The sequence below is a fragment of the Episyrphus balteatus genome, chromosome 3 (genome assembly GCF_945859705.1).
Source record: "Episyrphus balteatus chromosome 3, idEpiBalt1.1, whole genome shotgun sequence".
Taxonomy (NCBI): Eukaryota; Metazoa; Arthropoda; class Insecta; order Diptera; family Syrphidae; genus Episyrphus; species Episyrphus balteatus.
Window position 1 is genome coordinate 56,676,115 of NC_079136.1, and position 15,494 is coordinate 56,691,608.

The 15,494-nt window shown below is 30.5% G+C and overlaps 2 protein-coding genes across 2 annotated transcripts; one reads left to right on the forward strand and one right to left on the reverse strand.

The window, feature by feature from the left end:
• Positions 1-1,399: 1,399 nt before the first annotated feature.
• Positions 1,400-6,081, forward strand: LOC129915476 (E3 ubiquitin-protein ligase TM129). Its single transcript, XM_055995027.1, has 3 exons — positions 1,400-2,031; positions 5,199-5,328; positions 5,397-6,081. Exons 1-3 carry the CDS (start codon positions 1,541-1,543, stop codon positions 5,934-5,936), a joined length of 1,161 nt encoding a protein of 386 aa, XP_055851002.1. The 5' UTR covers positions 1,400-1,540; the 3' UTR covers positions 5,937-6,081.
• Positions 5,934-12,590, reverse strand: LOC129915477 (uncharacterized). The gene is made up of 2 exons (XM_055995028.1): positions 12,241-12,590; positions 5,934-6,598 (listed from the first exon to the last, which is right to left on the reverse strand). Exons 1-2 carry the CDS (start codon positions 12,424-12,426, stop codon positions 6,467-6,469), a joined length of 318 nt encoding a protein of 105 aa, XP_055851003.1. The 5' UTR covers positions 12,427-12,590; the 3' UTR covers positions 5,934-6,466.
• Positions 12,591-15,494: the final 2,904 nt, after the last annotated feature.

A 15,494-nucleotide genomic window follows, 5' to 3' on the forward strand; every position in this document is an offset into this window, starting at 1 on the left:
AAAAAAATTCAATGTCTCGTTTTCAAAAATTCGATTTCTCTAAAATCTAAACATTTTTTTTTTCAAAAAAAAATTAAAAAATTAGATTTAAAAAAAAAAAATTCAGTGTTTTAAAAGCCAAACATTTTTTTTTTTAAATTAAATTTTTGATTTACATAAAAATTATAAATGTTTTTTTTGTTCAAAAAAATTCGTTTAAATAAGCAAATCGTTTGGGAGAAAATCAGATTAAAAAAAAAAACGGTTTTATGGGAGGTTTATGAAAAAGAAAACTTTTTTTCATGAAAAGATAGAGCTTGTCCAAGAACTAAAGGCTTGGCCACACCGGAGGGTATGCGGTAGCGGTACGGGTAGAGGTAACGGTACTTGTATGAAAAAAATTCCAAACTGACATATCAACGTTCAGATGTGGAATTTTTTTCATACAAATATCGTTACCGCTACCCGTACCTCTACCGCATACCCTCCGGTGTGGCCAAGCCTTAATACTCGAATTTTTTTTTATCAAAATCGTAGGAGCCATTTTTGAGAAAATTAAACTTTTCCAAAATTGGTATTTGACAGGTACCGTTACTGTGCGCATATTGCTTTGAAACTTTGCGAACTCGAGAATATTTCATTTCATACAAAAACAGCGCAACGAATTCTTAAACGAAAACTTTGTTATGCTTTTCGTTTCACAATACGCAGTTAGACTAGTGAAATTCTTTAAAAGGAGAAAAAGTATTTGGAGAGTTTTCAATTATTTAACATCGTATAGGAAATTTTTTTTAAATTAAACTGAACTATTTGTTGAAATTATCTCATTTGGGGTCTTGTGAAAACAGGCTAAAAGGTAAAACTATACTCGCAAGGAAACTAACTCTCCGAAACTTCATTTCGAATTTGGCCAGTGGCAGCGTGCTCGATCAGTGTGCAGAAGATTTCAAGTTCAAATCATATTAATAGCCTGTTTTCAGCCCAAATGAGATAATTTCGCAAATAAGGTTAGTTCAAGTTTCAAATAAAAACGATTTGACATTTGAAATGAAATAATTTGCGAAATTATCTCATTTGGGATCTAGTAAAAACGGGCTATACGCAAAAAGTAAAATTTATTTATTTTACTTTTTCAAATAAAATAAATGTTAGTATCCCGTGAAAGATCGACTTCGAGGGAGTCGATTGTGTACTAGAAAAAAGGTGGTTCGTACTTTATTTTCTCTCCGAGGTTGGATTCGATAAATCAGTCCGAGATTTTTGTTATACTGTGCTGTCCCGACTGTTATACTCTAGAAACTGATATTTCGCCAATTTTAAAATCCTTTTATCCTACTGTTTTTGGGATGAATTCCACAGATAAATACAATCCACGTCCCACTTTGTCACAATTTTTGACATTCAACAAATAACAAAAAAAAAACTGCCATCTGTCACTCAGATCACCGAAAATAAACACCAAGAAATTCTTTTATCAAAAATTGCTTTCGTTGGCTATTTATGCGTTTTGTTTTTTATTAATTTATTAAATTTACTTTCTGGTGCAATTTAACATCGCAATATGGAAGAAGCTGAATTAATTTTTAATTTCTTCTACATCCTACTCTGCTTTTGCATTGCTTATCCGCCAGAAGAGTTCATTTCCCTTGGCCTGACAGTCGAGAATTGTTTTTCAAAATTTCTCGGTTCCAAGGACGTCGAGTTTATTCGCTATCACCAGAAGCGAACCTCTTTGAATTTAGTCATACACAGTTGCCTTCCAGCATTATATTTTCTTATTCATCAACTAAAATTTGCCATTGCCGAACAGGAGGCAATTATAGATTCAGATGGTAGCATTACAGTGGATGGACCTTGGGCATTAAAATGCATTACATGGAAAGTAGCACAGCGATTTAGTGTTATTGCTGTGTTGTTTGTACCCGGATTGATTGTTTATTGGATGCAGAATAATTGGGAAAAACATCCAATCAGTCGGACATTGAGAAAATTCTCAAACACACCAAATAGTTATGCGACACTTGCTAGCGATATTAATAACGAATATAGAAGGTAAGACTAGAGTATTTAACTTCCTGTAGGTACATATTTGTTATAAATATCAAAAATATAAATTTTTAATAATTAAACTTCCATATGTTTGGATTAAGTGTATAAAATATTTGTTTTTGAATTGCGACGTCAATAAGCTGCGATTAGAATATGCCTATAGATAGGCTTTGAAAAGCAATTATACCTTAAAAGTGCGAAAACAATTAACTGTAAGTCTGTATTCAGCCAATGTACATATATAACGTATCTACCTACAACAGTCGGAAAAAGTATTTTGACAAAATGAACATGATGAGAATAATCTGTAACGGTTAAACATAAAATAAGGAAATTGCCGGTTATTTATTAAGTATATTATGGTGAATCTCAAGATGGTCAATGTTAGTAATATAGTTGGTATCAGTGATACCACTTTACTTCAATTGAAGTAGATCTACTTCTTTTTTTCAAAAAAAAAAATAAATCTACTTCCTACTTCGCACCATCACAAAAATATCGAAATCTACTTCATTTTAAAATATCTGTTCCAATCTATGTACTTCAAATGATCAAAATATGAGCCAAATCTACTCCTTTTTTCAGAAAACCAAATATTTGACTAAAAATTGTTATAAAATAATTTATAGAAATGTGTTTGTACCGAAAATATGGGGTTTGAAAGAATTAAAATTTTTGGTTTTAGTTGTTTTTGCTAATTAAATTATTTAACTTAAATACCTACATTTAATAGAATTATTTTTTTTTATATAGATTTGTATAAAAAAAAAGAATATTTTGAAATCTACTTCGATTTTTCTCAATTTACTTCCATTTTTTCTTCAAATCTACATACTTCGACTTTTTTTCTGCAAGTGGTAACGCTGGTTGGTATTATGCTTTGAGGCTGCATTTTTTGTATAAAAAGAATTAATTTTTGAGGGTAAAAAATATTTTGACAAACGTTCTTTTTCAACGTTGGTAAGGTAAAGTAATGCGTTTTACGTGTTTCAAGCACGTATAAAACTGACAGATTTGTTATGGCCCTGATTTGTAGAAAATTGGGCAAAACGGCGGAACTTAACATTGAAATTAGTGCATCTTCTGTTGCAAGTCATAATTTCGGTGTGTCTGTTAAAAAAATCTGTGAAGAACTGAATTGGTCACGGGAAACCAAAAATTACCAAATATGAAAACATAAAATTATAATTATACAATTATACCATTCAAAATTTACCATAAATGGACAAAAAATGAAAAAATGCACTAAAAAAAATAAACGCATTTTAAAGAATTCACTTTAAATCGGTGATTGACTCCAAAAAGTCTGAATTTGGAAATGCCATTCTTTCATCAGAAACTTTGTTAGCAAAAGTACCCTTTGCATTGAGCTCGAAAAAGACAATTTTACCATGTTTATGGGAAGTTAATATAGTACTTACCTCATAAAGCAAAAATTAAAAAACTAAAACAAATTTTTTTATAAAACACTATAAAAAAAAAAAAACAGGAAGAATGATAACATTATTGTTTTCCATTTACCATTTATTTCTCAGACCAAGGTTAGTTAGGCTGAAACTTATAGGTATCTCATTCTTCTTAATGACTGAAGTTACTATGTTCGCATCGACATGTACTTTACAAACCTTGCATCTACTTTAAAAATCGCAATTCAAAATTATATGGCAGTTTTCAAATATACATACTTCAAAGAATTTAGATCTTACACCGGAGTCACACTAGAAATCACTTGCCTCCATTTCCATATTATTCGGCATTTATTCTATGTTATGAAAAAAAAAAAACGAAGAAAATCATGAGAACTTTTCTTTCAATAAGCCTGTATAGGAATAACAGGGTCACAAAGGTTTACACACAAGCAGAATTAGAAATGACAAATGGACGAGTTCAAAAGAATTCGGCTTTTGGAAGTACAGCACACACGGTTATGACTCATGAGTACCTATCATGCAAAGATACGACATAGTTTTCGGACTAGGGGCGACTACTGACTACATTTCACCCTTAGTAGCTTTCAATAAAAAAAAACCCGAAAGACAGGAATGGGATCCCAACTCGCTTATCGGTGAACAGAGGGTATACCCTTTTACACTGATGGCTCAAAAATGGAAACAAGAATGGGAGCTGAACTGTTCTGCAATCCTCTTAGATCTATGCTATTGAAAAAGAGACAGAAAAACTAAACTCCTCGGTGATAACATATTTCGTGAACAGCCAGACTGCTATTTAAGTTTAAGGCAGTGATATGAAAAAGTCCAAGGCGGTTTTAAAATGAAGAAAGAAACTAAATAGTAGGGGTATTCATGAAACAGTGCAAACTTTACTACATCGAAAAATGGAAAAGTTTACCAAATACGTTTCATGAACGCCCCTAAAATCATAATGGGTAAATGTGGTCGACGGTGATTTATTTGAAGAATATTTGGGACTAAAAAGCTCCATCTAGGAGAATCTATCTACAAGGATGTTAAAAGTCTATCCTTATTCATAAGAAGCTCCGAGTGGTTCGGCTAGTGGATCCATAAGGGGTTAAGTGTGTCGGGTACTTTGCCTGACAACCACTACAACCTAACCTAACCTGGGGCTAGAAACTGAAATTTGTAAATATATAGGTAATATTTACACCTCTTGCAGTCATTCTAATTTATTTTATAATTCAAAATTAAACATCAAAAGTTTTCCACTTTTACTAGATTCAGGTGGTAAACTTTAACACATAAAATTGTTTACCATGTTTACGCGGTTTCATGAATACCCCTAGTGTTTGCTACACTTAAGGATGTAAAAAGATTTATAAACCATTAGAGCCACTAAATTGCCAAATAAGGAAATTCATTGAAAATACAGTAGGGTTTGTAAATGATCCAGTCTACCAAATGTTTAGGAGCATCTATGCAACAATTTTTAGATAAGGGGATAACAATGGACATCTCAGTGTTATTCACATCCCTCCCAAACTAACCAAACCTAACTTTTGTTTTGATTATATTTAATGCAAAGTCTATAAAATAAATATATATTAGGTCTGTGTAATGAAGGAAAACTAGAACAGAGCAGTACAAGTATGTGCAAGCTTTTTAATTTATGTAACTAAAAACTATCGTCAGATAAACTATTTTATCTTCTCGTCTTGTTCAAGTATATATGTAACTAAACTATTTCTTTTTCAGGCAAGATGTCTTCAAAATGAAAATAAATTCAATTTCTTCGGTAGTTGCTACTGAAAACTGGATTATTAAAACTACGCCCTACAATGTTTACTTCGCTCACCAGAGCGATACAACTCTCAGTGTTGACAAAGTAAGTGTAATTATAATCTCATCAAAACATTTATCAATTTTTGTTCTAATGTGTTATTTTTGTTCTAGAGTGAAACATACAATATTGCCCAAGATACCTCAGATGCCTTGCAAATAATCAGCATTAACGTACGTCCCGGTCGTGTGGGTGTTGAAGATTTTCAAATACGCATCAATGCACTTGAATTCCGAACTCTGGAAGATCGTATTAGCCGTCCAATTATAATTCCCTCCAATATTCAATTTCATCGCAACATAATAGACCGTTTTATTGAGGTATTCAAAAATCAAGTCTCATTGAATCCAGTCTATGCAGCCGATCAAGTAACTGACAAATGCTTTGCCTGCATGATTGCTGAACCGAATATCAAAATACATAAACAATGCTTAGATGAAACAGCCGATGGCGAACTGATTCCTGAACAGAATCGTTGCACAAATTGCTATTGTCGGCCAATGTGGTGTGTAGACTGCTTGGCCAGGTGGTTTGCTGCAAGGCAAAATGAATTCGATCGAGATGTTTGGCTGGAAAAAAAGTGCACATGTCCCATGTGCCGTGCTCCATTCTGCCTACTTGACGTCAGTTATATTGAAAGAAGAAACTCATAAATTTGTAGTAACTGCATTTTACTTTTTTATTAACATTTTATATGATATTGAGTACGACTTATGTAAGTGTGTGATATTATAAAGAATATACCTACTAATTAAAAATATTGACAAACTTCAAAACAAGAAATTAATAGATTTAAAATTTTGTTTTTTTTTCTTTCTCTTTCTTTGACTTAAGCCCTTCCACTTTATACTAAGTTATAAAATCACATTTAACCCTATTTGAAGTGTTTAACAATTAACACATTGATAGCAAAGGAATTATCTTACTTCTAGTATTTTTCATTTGTAATCAATATTAATTTTTTTTTTATATACAAAGTTTTATGTACATCCAGATCACAAAAACACATCACAGAGACGCCATTTATTGCTTATCAATTTGTATAATTTACAAAAAAAAAAAAAACTTACAACTATGTAGTAAAATTAATCCTTAATTGTAACTATTTATTTTTTTTTTTGGTTTTATAATAAGATCAATGGAAAGTTGTTTATTGAGTAAGTAAGAAACAACAAATGCTAAGTTATAGATTTGTTTCATAAAATTTGGTATATTTTGGTTCTTTTTCACGACTTCTTTGTTGTTGCTGTTGAGATGTCTGTTGTGTTTGATATGGAGAACTACTGTCTTTTGATCCAGAAGGCCGAGGAGATTTCTACAAAGAAAAAATAAATAATATATGTATTATTTTTTTATATACCTACTTAAACAATTTTAAAGCTAAAAGCGAATTAAAAAAAACTATTTTTATATGTATTTGTATCTAAAAAAAAAACTTTCAAGGTATTTTTTTTGGTTATTTTCATTAAAAGTAAGAGTGTTAAATGTTTTTTTTTTTACATTTTTTTTTTAAACAAAATATTAGTAAAATTGTAATACAAAATAAAATGCACGGGGTCACACAAACTTACTCTTAGCTCCAATTTATTCACACCCCATTCAATTAAAAACAGACATTTCAAAAATTTGTATGGGATTTGACAAATTTGAACATAGTTCGAAAAAGTTAAAGAAGCTTGATTTTTGGTTCCTGTGAAGAGATGTCAAGATTTGATTGAGTCTATGCAAAACCGATGTGGGCAGTAATAAAGCAATGATGATTCCCAACCAAGTATTGACCGTTTTAGAATATAAATAAGGAGTTTAAATATTATTTAGTACGTTGTTCTTGATTTTTCTTTCGCGTTTCTAATTACTCAGTGAAGTCTTAGTTTTATGCGTTAAAGTGAGCCCAAAACGATGTGCTTTGTTGAAAAATGGATGTGATATTGCCAACAAAAGGTTCCACAATTTCGTCTGCACAACTATTATGTAAATTAACAATCAGTGGATGGTCACCAAAGGTCAACTTATTTCACTTTAAATTTGTCTTATTTACAGGATAACTGAAGCGTACTATATGTGAAATTTATACATATGTATGTATTGCTCAGATAGCCCTGGAGCGGAGAACAACGAATAAACCTACTGACTTACTCCACTCAACGACTGATCATCAAAATTAATTTTTTTTAGATTCTTCATTTTTCAATAAAGTTTTGAAAAGCTTGGCCAACATCGTAAAAAAAAGTACAGCAATATCGCATTTTATGTTTGGCTACATTGAGAAGACGATCTTGATATAAATATAAACTTTGAGTTAATTTTGATTTGTAACAAACGAAAATTGGAAAAGAAAAAGAAGAACATGTTAGGAGAAACATTTTTTTTTTAATTAGGAAAAGAAGAAAAACCGCCACATTGGTTATAAGAAGGAAAAAAAAGTTATGCAAATAATAAATGTATGCTATTTATTTTACTATCATTTGTTGTAGACTGATTTTTCCACTCTTCATTGCGGTCGTTTTGTAGGCAATGAAAACGTCATGGGTCGTTATAAATAATTTTCATAAAATAGTCTTTTAGCGATAGCAGATAGTTTTCTACTTTTCATTTTTTATCATTTTTGTTTTAACAAATTTAGACGCAGTTCCGATCGTCTTGTTCATCTTATCTGAACCGAAATAAATCTACTATCGTACGAACAACAGAAGTAGATAACAATTTTATTAGTTTATTACCAAGTGCAATGATATTATAAACGATTGTAAGAAATAAAAAAATAATAATTTTATTTCAAAGTTTTATATTGCAAATATACATACATACGTATATTTTAATAGCATATACGAATTTCAAAAAGACTGACTGATCCACTTTTCGAGCAAAAAAATTAGAATACAACTATAAATTTTTATTTAACAATAATATCCAATTATTGATAAATTTCCTATCAAATGTAATAAACTTCTAATAAAATGTTTTCAGACAACTTAAAGTCTGAAACTTATTTAATGAATAATGAATGCTAGCAGAAAAAGAACACAGAACAAAAAAGATGCTAAACCAATGGTTTCTTATCACAGGAAATAGATCCTTCTTAAAGAACTTGCGCTGAAGCTTAGGTATGCACATATATATCTAATTTATTATTATTGATCGTTAAAACACTTCAACAGATTATCTGCAAAAGATTACATATCATTGTTTCAAACAATACTAAATTCTACTTAGCTGCCTACTGTATTATTATTTGATTGATGAATGAATATGAACTACATTCACATTGATTTTTTTTTTACTAAACTATGTGGTACGTGGTTAGAAATGACAACCGATAACTTAAAGATAACACCATTCATTTGTTAAGCCAGTTTTCAAATGGATTTTTCGAGTGTTATTGCAGCTTAGAGTTCAAAAAATAAAAGATTAGCCGGCTATTGTTGGCACAAAAATAAAACCAAGGGTTAGCAAACAATTTTTACAGACAGCAATGATTTCAAGGACATTGATGTTTCTTTTATAGACTAGACTACATGTTTGTTAACTTTAGGCTATACAGGGTGTGTCACAGTCACCGTCCTAAATGAAAGATTCCTGATGTCATTTTCAGTCGAAAAACTTAAGAGGTAATTTTCTCGTTTTCGAGTTATGAGGGTTTTTATGATTTTTGCTCTCTTATCCTATAACTGGCTTTATCTTAGCCAAACTACGTCTGATTCGAAAGATTTTTTTTAACAAAATTAATTTAAACTAGTTAAAAAATAAATTAAATTAATTAAAAAATAGCTCAGACTATTGTGTTAAGGAAAGAACAAATAGATTAACCTCAGAAAAAGTTTTAATTCATAAATTTTTTTTTTGTAATTCACTGATTTTGTTTATTTTTTAAATTACTTTCAGTATTCTTTTTTATGAAAAAAAAAAATAGTTTTTTGTAAGAAAATAAACTGGACTCTAATTTTAAGCGAAACAAATTAATACTAATCAATGCTCGACTTAAAACGACCTCAGGAATCCATGGTTTTCATTTGGGGCGGTGACTGTGGGACACCCTGTATAAGAAGCTGGGTAAACATTTTAACTAATTTTCAATTTTCGAATGTTTCCATACTTGCAGTCAGACTGCTGTTTTCCGTCAATTCCATTATTATCTTTGAACAACAACATCATTTTGATGGTGCTACCACCAGGTGTTTTTGGCTAAAGTTACAACCGTTTAACGGATACCAATCCGACTTGGTCTAGGTTCAATACTCGAACAAATTACAATTACTAAAGTTACAACCGTTTAACGGATACCAATCCGACTTGGTCTAGGTTCAATACTCGAACAAAATTTACTAGACTACGCACCACACACGACAGACAAGTGGAATGATGATCGGATTCCCATCCGTGAAACGGTTGTAACTCTAGCCATAAACACTTGGAGGTAGCACCTTCAAAATGTTGTTGTTGTTCAAAGGTTATAATTTTTAACTTTACTCTTTTGTGTTTTAATTTTCGTTTTAGAAACAAACGAAGACTTATTCAAATTTAAAACATGCCAGTAGTGGTCAATTGTAAGATGTAACGGGTGTGACTTTCCAACGTCACACGCAGAAAATTAAAAATTAGATCTAGTGCAGCAGTATGACTTCGCATGGCGAATTATACAATTCAAATGTTAGGCAATTGTCAAAAAATATCAACTTGCCTAATTCATTACTTAAAAACTGAACACTTTGCATTAACCAACAAGAATTTCCTATAGCAAAAAAAGTTCCACATACGCCACAGTAACCCTTTTAGTTAAGTTGTGAAAATATATTTTAAGTAATGAATTAAACGTTTGTTCACAATTCATTGACTTTCATGTTCAGCTGAAGTTTTACATATGGCCCCCTAAATCTCGGAGCAGTGCTTATGCCAACTTTTTGGGTAGGTTTTGGGTGCTCTTTGAACACAGTTGTCTTAAGTAATAAAAATTAATAAAAAAAAAAAACTGACTAAAGTTAATAAAAAACAAGCAATATTCCAGATAATAATAAAAAAGATCATGTTTAAATATAAAAAAAAAGTTAATCGAACTTATCAAAACTCAAAATTCGTTTGTGATTTTTGTTAAATGGAGTCGTGCACAACTCGGGTAAAATTCTTGATTGAATTTTAAATCAACTAAATTTGGTCACATTGTTTTAGAAAACAACTATTAAGATTTTGATTTTGGGACACAAAAAAGTAGGGTACAAATTTTCATGGTTTGAGTGTAGTGAAAAATTTTCTCACAAATTGACTTGGAATATATTTTTCAACGGGACGGCTACAACTGCAAAACTAAGATAATCGTTTTTGAATAGCCAGGAGAGCTTATTTCTAATAGCCTGTTTTCACTAGAGCCCAAATGAGATAATAACGCAATTTATCTCATTTCGTATGTCAAATTCTATACAAAAAAATTAAATTTTAAATCTGAACTGACCTCATTTGCTAAATTATCTCATTTGGGCCCTAGTGAAAACAGGCTATAACTCCTTGATATAACTCATAATTTTGAAATAAAAATTGCCAGAGACATTTCACTTGTCCTTGCCCAAAATGTTTCATAATCTATAAAGGGGCAACCCTGGTCCGAAATACTGCCATTTTTTTAGCCTTTGCTTCTCCAATACATCCATTTCTAATTTTAACACAAAAATATCACAAAATTGAAAAATATGAAACTAATTTTATGTTGGGAATTTCGCTAACTTGCCATTGATGCAATGCTTTGGTCGATGTGCGGGGTCGCCTTAATCATGTGATTTAACAACTCTAGACTTTTTTGCATGAATAATTGATTGAACTTAAAAAAAAGCAAAACTTAAGGCAAAATTTGGTGCAATTTGTTTCCTTGTTCGTCTTAAATGTTAGTACATGTACATAACTATTTCGGGTGAATTGAATAAGAGGACATCTCAAGTAGTGAACATTTGACATTCATTCAAGTGCAATTAGCTCATGAGCACGCTCACAATGAGAAATAAAATGCACGACTGGGGTCGCACGTACTTGTTCTTATGCTTAAAGTTACTCTAATGTTAAAGCTTTTTATTCAAGAAAATTAAGAAAATTTAAAATTTCATATTTTCAAGAAATTAAAAAAAATAAAATCTGTTTTTATAATTAATTAAATACCGTTTTAAATGACCTTTCACAAAAATTCAAGTATGCATGTTTACTTCTTGTATAAAAAGGAATTTTTAGACAAAAATTTTCGAAAATCGTTAGGGCCGTTTTTTAAAAAAATAATTTTTTATATATAAAAATTTTCTTACATTTTTCAAAAAAAAGTTGGTATGCCATTTTGAAGAAATAATTTATTTAAGTATAAAAAGGAAGTTTCAAAATTTTTCATAAACCCGTTTTCAAAAAATTGATTTTTCAAAAAAAAAATTTGAAATTTTTTTTAAAAATCCAAAAATGAGTTTTTTGAAAACTTTCTAAAATTTTAATATTACCTTCACCTGAACGCTTTTGTATAAAAATTTTCATTGAAATCGGGGTGGTCTTGATCGAGATATTCTTAAATCAAAAAAACCGTTCTATGACAGGTACCGTTAATAAAGATAAAATGTATACTTTCCGTCTGGAAAGCATTCAAGTTTCAAGGCCATTTTTTTCTTCAATTTTCAAATTAATTTGTTCGAAAAAATATATGTGTAGAGAGTGTAATAAGAGGAGATTCATCGTGTGAAAAAGATTCTCTTACATTTTGCACGTGAACTACTTCACGTCGTGAAGCAAAACTCTCCCTTTTTTCACAGGAATGTTCACGGGTGACCAAAATATATTGTATGGATTCACTTCACGACTGGCTTCACAAGTATGATGTACTAGGATTCACTAACTACACAATTAGATTCACTATGCTAAACGAATGCGTTATATTCTTTAAAAACAAGGAACTTTTTCCTGGTGCCCCATCAGGCATACATTCTTTATTCCCATTCTCACCTTATCCACATCAGAGCCTTTATAAAGATCGGGCTTCAATGCATCACGTTTCTTATTTATCGATTTATATCTCCCAGATCGTGAAATAGAATACTTTGTCTTATCATGTCCATATTCTTCCATGCGCCAACGAAGCTCCTCGGCTTGCAAAACACTATCCAAAAATTCAATCGGATCGTTAGACATGTCAGTAGGTATTTATTTAACTTTGTTTTTGAATTCAAAAAGAACTTTGGAAAATTTTAGATTTTTGACAATATTATTTCCGAGAACAATAGTTATTAGATCACTGAACTTATAGAATGGTAGAAACGAAAACCTCAACTGAATTGTTTCGCTTGAAATTACCATTTATTTTTATCAAAATGAACACAGTACCGCACACAAACATTAATATCAAAATGATAAATAAAAACAAAAAAACTTCTATTAAAAGTGAATCAAACTGATATAAAATGAAGGTGTATACGACAAGAGACGGTTTACTCGTATCATTCGTGTATTGATAAGAATCTGATCAAATTGAGCCTTTAACTTCTGTAATTTGCTTCCAATATGAGTGATCTTAAGTTTCAAAGTTTTAAAATAAAAAAAAATAGCTCTGTTTAGTCCTTTGGTCTATGAGTCTGTTAGTTTGTTAGTTTGTTAGTTTATTAGTTTGTTAGTTTGTTAGTTTGTTAGTTTGTTAGTTTGTTAGATTGTTAGTTTGTTAGTTTGTTAGTTTGTTAGTTTGTTAGTTTGTTAGTTTGTTAGTCTGTTAGTTTGTTAGTTTGCTTGTTTGTTAGATAAGTGATAAGTCTGACAAAACACAAATTATTTTACGGTGCGCTAAAACGCCCAGGCTGTTTTTTTTTTTATAAAGTTCAGTCAGCACTTAACAAATATAACAGTAATTCTTATCTTTCTTTTTTATATAAATGCAATTGAATTATCAACTTCACCTGTAGATATACCTTTTGCTATCTATAGGAATATATCACAAAGACAATCATTATACAGCTGGTGCTTGCCACCTTATAATTTGTAAATTTATCAAGTGCAAAAATACTCAGGTTCAGATTTCAAGTGGGTTCCTTTATATTTTACACGAGTATAAGATTTAGAATTTTCCTTTACACCCTCTTCGATTTGAATAACATTTTATTTTGTTAGTTTATGGTTTGTTATATGACTGTCTTAGATTGTAACAAATTTTTTTTATATCTTATGGCGAAATTTTGATAATTTAATTTTCTCTGAATCCCAACATCGAATGGCAAATTTAAATTTAATCACTTACGTATGCTTGTTTACTAGCGTTTTGCCATTTCCAAGAAGACAAATGTGTTTCCCCGAGGGGCTTCTCAAGGTCGCAGTTTATTTGAAAGAATTTGCACACTATCGTAGGATAGGTAGCACGTACAACGTACCTACATACCTAATCGATATTAGGAACCCAAGTGGATGCGATAAGATCAAAAATACACCGGATTATGTTTTAAATCCAGAAATTACTGAAACAATCCGATTTAATCCAAGAAATGATCTGCCACAATAAGATTTCGGAAAACAAAGGTAATCGTTTAGTATAAGTATCCAAAAAATATATAAGAAACGATAAACCCGAGTGTTTTTGAATATTACATTTCGTAACAGCTAATTTGTCGCGTTGTCTCAGAGCCTTGGGTTCTTACTTGAGCTCAAATTTAGAATTCACAAAACACATTAATTGCATTAGGGTAATTCCATGAAAAAGTGGACACGAATTTTGAACAAATTATGCAGTCTTTTTTACTTTTTTTATTAGCAAATTACTATTTACAAACGGAAACTCTTTATGCAAGTTGCAAGAAAAGATTCTTTGTTGTATTCCCTTATGGATAGACATAAGATTCAGGGAGTTTAATAATCTTAAAGCATTTTTATAGCATGAGCTTGCCAACAACAGAAGAATTTCACATGAAAATGACGGAAAAACAAGCAAACTGAAAATATGATGAGTCTAATAGTGACGATGACAATATATCCCCTTGTGAGTGCTAAAATAAGTTAACATTTAACCAAGCTTCGTTACACACTATTCGGTTAAAAAAAAACTTGAGTGAAAATGCATCTTTTCTTTACTTTTGGAACCACAAATCGCAGGTAACATGAGTTACCAAAATAATGTAACGTGAGTTACCTAAATATTTTAAAATTTTTCCTCGAAATATTGAAAAAATGTTTGGTTTTGTCACTCATATTAAAAGCTTGTAATTTTGTATGTATGGAATCTTCATTGAAAACAAATTGAGATTCTTAATTTCACATAAAAACTTCATACTGTCGGACTCTTAAAATTCGTGTCCGATTTTTGTAACGTGAGTTACCATCAAACTTTTATTTTTCCCAAGCAAATGTTAAAAATAAAGACAATTTTTTTAGTTAATTATGAAAGTAATAGTTATGCTCCATTCATGGATAGTAATTTCGTATCAATTTAGATTAAAATTGAAAAAAAAAAATTATTTATGTGTTGGAAATTTTTCTGAATGTAACGTGAGTTACCATGGAATTGCCCATTATAATAAAAGCGTTACACTATGTTACACTTTCCTAATTATTGTTACGTTCTATACAATTAATGAAAGTCGTATTGAATCAATTCATCATACCTACGATTCACTCTAATGGACAGATCCTTGTTACCTGCTGCCATATGAACAAAGGATGCAACTTCTTTAGATCAAATCAAATCAAATTCGCACTTTTTTTTATGTTTGTTGTAGCCTGTTTTCACTAGAGCCCAAATGAGATAATTACGCAATCCATATATCATTTCGAATGTCAAATTTTATAGAAAAAATTGAATTTGAAATGCGAAATTATCGCATTTGGCCTCTAGTGAAAACAGGCAATAACCTCATAAGTCATAACTTTGGATTGGCTGAACCAATTTTGATAATAATTGTATTCGAAAGGTAGTGCGTGCTGTGTGGTCCCATTTCATCCAGTTCTGACTATAGAATCCATGAGAAAAGTATAAATCTATGTTTTGATCCATGGAAGTCGGTTTTGTTTTTTTTTTTTGATAAAAATGATAATTATTTTATTTCCACCTTCATAACTAAAATTTTTTGATGAAGTTCTTGTATACATTAAACACCGTTTTCAAATAATAAAACAATATTAGTTTCAGTCGAACACCTTAATTGATTTCACAAATTTTTTTTACTTTTAACACAAATAACAACAAAAAAAACGACAAAACTTTTTTTTATATATATAGCTATTGT

What these genes read in the sequence shown, in the direction of transcription:
- LOC129915476 (XM_055995027.1), top strand. Translation starts at nt 1,541, where the DNA reads ATGGAAGAAGCTGAATTAATTTTTAATTTCTTCTACATCCTACTCTGC. An exon ending in ATTAATAACGAATATAGAAG is followed by an intron (nt 2,032 to 5,198) that starts GTAAGACTAGAG and finishes TTTCTTTTTCAG; the next exon opens with GCAAGATGTCTTCAAAATGA. An exon ending in CAACTCTCAGTGTTGACAAA is followed by an intron (nt 5,329 to 5,396) that starts GTAAGTGTAATT and finishes TTTTTGTTCTAG; the next exon opens with AGTGAAACATACAATATTGC.
- LOC129915477 (XM_055995028.1), bottom strand. Translation starts at nt 12,426, where the DNA reads ATGTCTAACGATCCGATTGAATTTTTGGATAGTGTTTTGCAAGCCGAG. An exon ending in AAGGCTCTGATGTGGATAAG is followed by an intron (nt 6,599 to 12,240) that starts GTGAGAATGGGA and finishes TTTTCTTTGTAG; the next exon opens with AAATCTCCTCGGCCTTCTGG.